This window comes from Cebus imitator, unplaced genomic scaffold (genome assembly GCF_001604975.1).
Source record: "Cebus imitator isolate Cc_AM_T3 unplaced genomic scaffold, Cebus_imitator-1.0 Scaffold75, whole genome shotgun sequence".
Classification (NCBI taxonomy): Eukaryota; Metazoa; Chordata; class Mammalia; order Primates; family Cebidae; genus Cebus; species Cebus imitator.
Genome location: NW_016107390.1, coordinates 6411885 through 6419735, shown reverse-complemented (window position 1 = coordinate 6419735; position 7851 = coordinate 6411885). Strand labels below are relative to the sequence as shown.

The following is a 7851-nucleotide window of genomic DNA, read 5'->3' as shown; positions in this document are numbered from 1 at the left end:
CCCCCCACCGTCCCTCCCCTATTTCCCCCCAACCGACCCCAGTGTGTAGTGCTCCCCTCCCTTTGTCCATGTGCTCTCATCGTTCAACACTGCCAAATAATTAAAGGTTTGGACAACTACATACAACCCTAACAAACTGCTGGGAAGAGTACTGTAGTTTTCCCATTAAGTTAGTTAAGATTTCTTTTAAAAAAGATAACGTAGCAAAGAAATTACATTTTAAATTAGCATATATAAACCCACCATCTTAATATATGTAAACAATAACAAGTTAGTGTATTCAGGAAGAAAAGACTCATATATAAGAATAACATATAATACCATAACCAGAATTAAGCAGAGTAAGAAATGTGCAAAGTCTGTACTTTAAAAACCTTAAAACACTCCTGAAAGAGCACATATCAAAATTGAAGACTTGAAAAGATGGAGTATATTCTTGATTAGAAGACTCAACTCTGTAACTGAGGTTGGGATTACAATAAGGAGTAGGTCTGAGAAGTGGAAAAATCGGGATTCCATTTTGGTTGTGTTGAGTTTGACGTTTCAGGGAAGAGGCCCCTAGGCATTGGATAAGTGAGTGTGGAGCACTGTGGAGAGGTCAGCACAAAAGTTATGAATTGGAGCATTCTCAACATCTGTCACTTAGCAATAGTGTGTAAATGCAGGGAGGAAAGGAACCTAGAATAGAAACCTGAACCTTCCAACATTTTACGGATTAATTGGAGAGTGAAAAGCCACCACAGAAGACTGAGACCAAACCAAATGGCCAGTGAAAAAAAGGAAAAGAATGAGTGTGATATTCTGGAAGCCAAAGACAGTCAATTTGTTCAAAGAGGGAATATTCCTCCTGTATTCCCAGTGCCTGGCCCATGGTAAGAATTCAATAAATATTTGTTAGATGAATTAAAGTATGAAAGGAGAAATGGAATTTTCCTAAAAAGATATCTTTTATAAAAGTATACTCACAAAGTAGAAGAAAAACATTTTAGACTAATTTCATATGTGTGTATTATACATATATGTAAACTAAAAAAAATCCTAAATTTTAACTAAAAGTTCAAATCCATCTGTATTCTAAAACAGTAACAGAATATGACTGAATGTCTAATGGTACCAAATTCTCTGGTAAAATATTCAGCCAAAGGTGCCCTGAAATGCTGTAACAGAAATGAAAGTTATTAAGTGCTCATTGATAAAATATTGAACACTAAGTTTGCAAATAATATAGACTCACTGGTCTTAAGTATGGTCCTAAAGATCATTGAGTCTTCAAGTCCTATCTCTAAATGGGCTATCGGAACCTGCTCCCATACCCAGAATTAGTCTCTTCTTCCATCTTGCCACGAAACCCTCTTTCAGCAAATTACTGACTTCTAGAACATCAAACAATCCCTAGAGATCCTCAAATGACCACTTGGCTACCAGATAGCACACAGGACAGAAACTAGGCATGGGTTTCTTTCTTATTTTTAAGCATCTTCAGGGAGTTGTTGATAGAGTTAAAACTAGACTTAGCATTGTAACTACTTGGTCTCCCTTTGTGAGCAGTTTCAAAAGGTATAATTAATTTCATATATGCAGCCAGTAAAGTAATTTTCATAATATCAGCTACATTGTTAACCACATCAAATTGGGATCAGAATGGCCACCAGATTGATTCATTTTCCATGTGTACAATCTGCTATACATTCAGAACAATCATTAATGCTTTTTAACTCTTCTTGAAACCAGTACAGAGCCTTGTATTTTGATTTTGTCTAAGGTGAATTATTTCATTCAAACAAACAAACCAACAAATCAGAAACTAATTTTTCAGCCTGTCATAAAAATGACTAAAGATACATGTATGTTCCTTCCTGGACACATTTGACTTTATCTCTTTAAAATACCTTTTAATGAATTTAAAAACTTCCTGAAAGTATTCAGTAAGCAAATAAAATCAGTTTTCCATATACATTATAGCTAAAATGAGATCACGCATGTAAATCATAAACAATGATTGTTTCTTACTAGCTTATGATATCTGTGAATATTTTTCTGCTTTCTCAGATTTTTAGTGAAGTACACCTTTGGTCTTGACCTTTCAGAAAAAATATTCTTTTAAATCTACTTCACCCTCTGATCCTTAATAGTCTTTGCCAATCAGTAGTTTCCTCATTAGCCACAACTGTGTCAATCTACTTTTTAGGACTGTGATTATTTGTCTGGTTCTATAGTTTTAAAAAAACAGGCAAGCCACGGAGGCGAGGCTAAAATGTAAACTTGGTAAGACTGTAGCTTCCTTTCCTATTAATTATCTTCCCTTCTCTCCTGGTGATAATATGATGCTGGCAATAGTTGCTTTATCTTTACTTAATTGTTTTAGTACCATTTAACCTGCTACATTGAGTATTTTAAAAGGTCATGTAGCAAATGAGCTGGGAGTGTATACAGGCCTTTGTGGAAAGAATCTGAGCTGCATCTTTTGATGGCATAGCTTTACAAAGTTAGCTTAAAACTAGAAAAAAGTAAAACCTTGCATCTTCATGTACTGCTAATTCTAAACCATTTTAAGGTGATAATCACCAGAGGCAGGAGCCAAAGCCATGCAAAATTCCTCTCTATTGATGGAAGGGTGTGTTACATACGTTAGCATATCACTGACTTTTTCTGCAGTCACTGTAATCCCAGTTTTTCACAGCTATTATTTTTTGTTTTCTCAGAATCTTCCTTGAACAATATGCATCTTCTTTGAGATAGAGTCTCTCTGTCGCCCAGGCTGGAGTGCAGTGGCGCGATCTCGGCTCACTGCAACCTCTGCCTCCCAGGTTCAAGCCATTGTCTTGCCCCAGCCTCCCAGCATCTTATTTTCTTTCAGTGATGTGAATTGTTGGCCATGTGTGAATGTTTTTACATGATATTTTTAAAAAGTCATTAAATGCTTTGCATATGTAGGAACTTGTACTAGGCAATGCAGAGTGTGAACTCATAGAAATTGTTCCCTTACTTTGGAAATTAATTTTCTGCTGCAGAATAGACATAATGTCCAACACGGTGAACAACTTTATGACCTAAACAGAGCCTTTCTCTCTCTCTCTCTCTCTGGCTCTCTCTCTCACATACACATCATGTAGGCATGATCAAAAATCAGGATTACAAATAAAGTACAGATTTCAAACTGCATTTAAGATGTAGTTAAGGCAAAGTTATGTTAATGAGATGTATGTGTCTGATAAAGGGAAAATTCATTAATTCATAAACACTTGCCATAAATTATATGTACAATTATTTTATGGACATGTATACAGCTGATCCAGTCTAAATGATCACCAATGGCCTGAATTAAATAATATATAACGTGGAATTAAGGATATGAAAAGCTGTACAAATATGCTAACTTTTTGTTAAATATGTTTTGACTACAATAAAATTCATATAAATTTTAAAAGCACAGTTCAAACTGAATTATAATTTTTTAGGAGGTTTGCTTGCATGGCATATTAAAACATCCCTGAGGAAACATATTTCTTAAAACCACAAAGAAAAAAGTTCTTGCAATGGAAAAATGATTGATTTACCTGGATCTTCTATAGTTAAGTTCTTTATCAACCATTGAACAATGTCTGAACCTAGAAAGAGAAAAAAAAAAACACAAATAGATGTGAACATTTTGTTTATACATGTTAACTTTAACAATTCTCCACCTTTGGTGTTCATATTAGAAGGAACTTTTCTAATTGTTACAATGACAAGTTAAAGATCTACCCTAGATGGAGTGCTGAAAACACAGAATGTGTATACTTAGCTGTCTTTCAATAAACCAATGTGTAAACTAGTAAATTAATAAATATAAAATATTTAAATATAAATAAAATTTACTGTACTAGTAGAAAGCGATTTGTTTACTAAATATTTATTAAGCATCTACTATATTTCAGGTACAAATCTTAGTACAGCACAACCGGTACTTTATAGGATGGTTCCTATCTCATTTCTGGTTGTACCCACCTCATTCTTGTATTGCCTTTCAAGCCAAACCAAATTTGTTTTTGGTTTTTGAGCCCTCCAATGTATTTCAAGCCTCTATGTCTCCATAACAGTATTCTCCCTGACTGAAATGTCTTCCCCCAATTTTTTTTTTTTTTTTTTTAGACAGAGTCTCACACTGTTGCCCAGGCTGGAGTGCAGTGGCGCAATCTCAGCTCACTGCAACCTCTGCCTCCAGAGTTCAAGTGATTCTCCTGCCTCAGCCTCCAGAATAGCTGGGATTACAGGCACCTGCCACCGTGCCCGGCTCATTTTTTTGTATTTTTAGTAGAGACGGGGGTTCGCTATGTTGGCCAGGCTGGTCCCAAATGCCTGACCTTGAGATCCACCCACCTCAGCCTCCCAAAGTGTTGCGATTACAGGCGTGGGCCACTGCGCCTGGCCTGTCTTCTCACTATTTTTAAGACACTCAAGATTCACTGACATGACAGAACTTTCCTTGCCCCTTCCCCTTGTCCACTGAGTGTCCAACACTGTCCATGAGGCCTTGCTGGAATCCACATAGTCTTTTACCGTAGTGTTAATCGCACCATGCCCCAGCTGTTTATCTGATGAATGCCCCAAAGTAAGTACCTTGAAGCAGGGTGTCATATTCATCTTTGATTATTTGGAGCGTAGTAAGTGCTTAACAATGTGTGACCAATACAAAATATGAGTGACTATGTTTTACTTCAAACAGAAGAGATGAGACAGTCTGCAGAAAACATAATGTTTGAGCTAGATTCTGAAGAGTATACTTTTGTCTGTGAATAAGGGAGTAATTTAGTGGCTGAAGGGGTCTATGTAAAAATTTTAAAAAGGTGGAAAAACAATAATAGAAATCATTTACTACACACTGTCTATATGTAAGTGCTGGGAATAATACAAACTTGAAAGTAATAAAAGAGTGCACAGTGTATTCAGCAGGTCTTGAATTCTAGGCTAAAGAATTAACATTTTTTTTCCATAAGGAAAGCGGGGAAAGAGACATGCAATATTTTTGAGCGGAAGAATGACATTACCAAAGTAAGTTTAAGGAACATGACTGGTAATATATGTGAAATGCTTTCAGTAGTCAAAAAGAAGGCAAAGCAGTCAACATGTCTACTAAGGTGCAATCCAAGACTGAAAGGAAAAGGTCTTAGTTCAGTGTACAAATGAACTTCTTAAAAATTACAGACTTGTTAGACTTTACGAGTAAGTAGGTTTAAGGGTTACAAGTGGAGAGATTAAAAAATAAGTCAAAGTTTCTAGCCTAGAAGAATGGATGAATAGAATGGTGAAAATAAGAACAGAAATAGGCGATTTAGCGACTGCCTTGCTGGAGACATTCACTTGTATTTAAAATTGGTTTTCTGCTTAATTCTTTTCTACGTAAAATTGGAAAAATATATATGTGAATTATTTGCATACATAGTAAACTGTTTCATAGCTGCCTGAATTGAATGAAACTTCAGTGTGAACCAATATTCTATTTCAACCTCTCCTGGAACCTGATTAGAGTTGCCGTCTACCCACCTCAGAGATTTTGCAAATTAATCACATTAATATTGGCAAAATAATTCTAGCTGCTTGAATTAAATCAGTTCAAAATCAATTTAAGAATAAATCTGATTACTAAACTTGAAAATAAAGTCCCAAAAGTTATGAGAACATTCATACTCAATGTCACTTTCAATATGCATGCATTTAAAAAATAACTCCAAGTATTGACTTGAACTTGTGTTCTTTTATAGCTGTTCCTTTTACAGCTGCCATTGATTTAAACGCATTTGGGAAGGTAGATTCATCCAGATCCTAAGGGAAGTTATACTAAAACAGCTCTGAAGGTCTAAAGGAAAGGAGATCATTCTCCAGAAGTCAGTTGACAGTGTCCCGGTATTGTGTTCATCTTTATAGGCTAAGTTATCTTGAAGCATAATCTTCCCTTTGAAAAAGAAAAGGAGAGCTCAGCTTTTCACATATATATGTAGTGATCCTTGACCAATGTTGAATCCTAGATACACAAATCTTCCACACAATCCCAGGCATCCTGCTCATTTTTCAGAGCTGAGCATCTATTTGAGGAACATATGTGAGCAGCCACTGGAAATTTTCCATTCTTTTGAAGACAGCCAAACACTCATTCCAGGACTATATATGTTTTTTTTATTGTGAAAAATGACTTTAAAAATGCTCTTAGAAACTGTTTTTTAAAAAATATTCTGTTCTGTTTTGCTTTCTTTCCTTTTTTCTTTTTTCTGAGCAGAAAGGAATACAAAGAAACCTAATTTAAAAGTATGTTTAATTCAGAGAAAAGAAAACTTTCTTTCGTAGCCTACTTGAGTATTTCTGTCACAAGTGTATTCTCTGTTCAGCTCTGAAGGAGTCAATTTAATTGGACTTGAGCAACTGTTAGTGTCACCTAGCAGATGCTGTGGTAGTTTTTATTGTGTGATCACCCCAACATATTTATGGTTTTAGTCTGAAACATTATGGATTTTAAAATTGTTAAATTCATACCCAAACTCACCATGTTAACCTATGCTGCATCTATAAGAGTAAGACCTCAACTCCTTGAAGAGATAGGTAGAGAGAGAAAGAGGGAAAAAATCCAGTATCTTGTTGATTTAGTGAAACATGCTCTTACAGAGTCATCTTGAGAAGCATGGCTCAAATTTAACGTGGGACATTACAGCCAGAAGTATAGTAGGAATGCCACCTTTACAGCAATTTCCCAGCTTTATATTAAATAAATAAATAAATGGCTGGGTCCACTAATTTTTTTTTACTCATAAAGTATATGTAGAATATGATAGTGTTCTTTTTTTTTAAATTTTTTTTTAACTTATCACTGTATTTATTTTTTTATAAAATGCATTTGCAAAAATGTTTCGTCAGACACGGGTGCTACAAAAATAAATATAAAACAAATATACATGTTTACATATGTTACTTATAAATACACATGATTTACATGTTCAAAAATTCCCAAATTTCAGCAGGTTTTGTCCATGATTCTCAACATGTCTGAGACATAGGGAAAACAATAAAAGCAGAAATATACCACATATCATTTATATTTTTGCTTTTAAAAGATTGTTGGATACAAATACATGAACATAATAAGTTTGGGGGTTATGATCTAAGAGCAAAGTCAGGTATACTATTTTATATCCACTCTATTTAGTAAGTGACTCAAGTTTCATTCTGCTTTGTTCTCTCAGAATACATCCTTTACAGTATAGGTTAAAATTCTTTCATAGAAAGGCTTTCTGAAGAAGTTAAATTAAAAAAAAAATCATTTTACTTGAAAGCCAACAAAAAAGTTATTTATTAAACTTATATGTCTGAAAGGAGTTTTGATCAATGAAAATTAGGAGTTGAATTAGAAAACATCAAAAGGATGGAAGACAAACACTGTAATTTCTGTTTGATGTATTTTGGTAATTTTTCATTTTCTCCATACCTAGTTGTTTGACCATTTGGTGAGGTGTAACTGATAGAAGACACTCCTGCCTGCACAACCAACTGGGACCCATCATTAAACTGAACCCACACAGCTCCGCTAGTTAACTGTGTAGTCCAACCAACATTTTTCGCAAAAACAGATTTCAAAAGTTGTGCTGATTTAGGTAGACAATCTTTTAGACTGTTAGAAGAGATGTCTGTTCCAGAAGCTGTAGCTGTAAGAGCAAGTCCTTCATTTGTAATCATAGAGGGATTAAGCATTGGTGCCTGCGATGGAGAAGCAGCACTATTCATGGCCATTCTATTGAAAGATGCTCCATCTCTCGATGGGTAATTTGAATCCACAGAAGGAGGAGGTGATAAGGCCTTAGGTGAACTAGTACTACTAGGTTTTCT

At 35.1% G+C, this 7851-nt stretch overlaps 1 protein-coding gene across 1 annotated transcript in view; it reads right to left on the bottom strand.

Moving 5' to 3' along the window:
- Positions 1-7851, bottom strand: part of RGS7 (regulator of G protein signaling 7) — a 532072-nt gene that overhangs the window by 182702 nt on the left and 341519 nt on the right. Inside the window, exon 4 of the mRNA XM_037739855.1 lies at positions 3558-3608. Within this exon, the coding sequence (XP_037595783.1) occupies positions 3558-3608 (51 nt within the window). The remainder of the gene's footprint in view (positions 1-3557; positions 3609-7851) is intronic.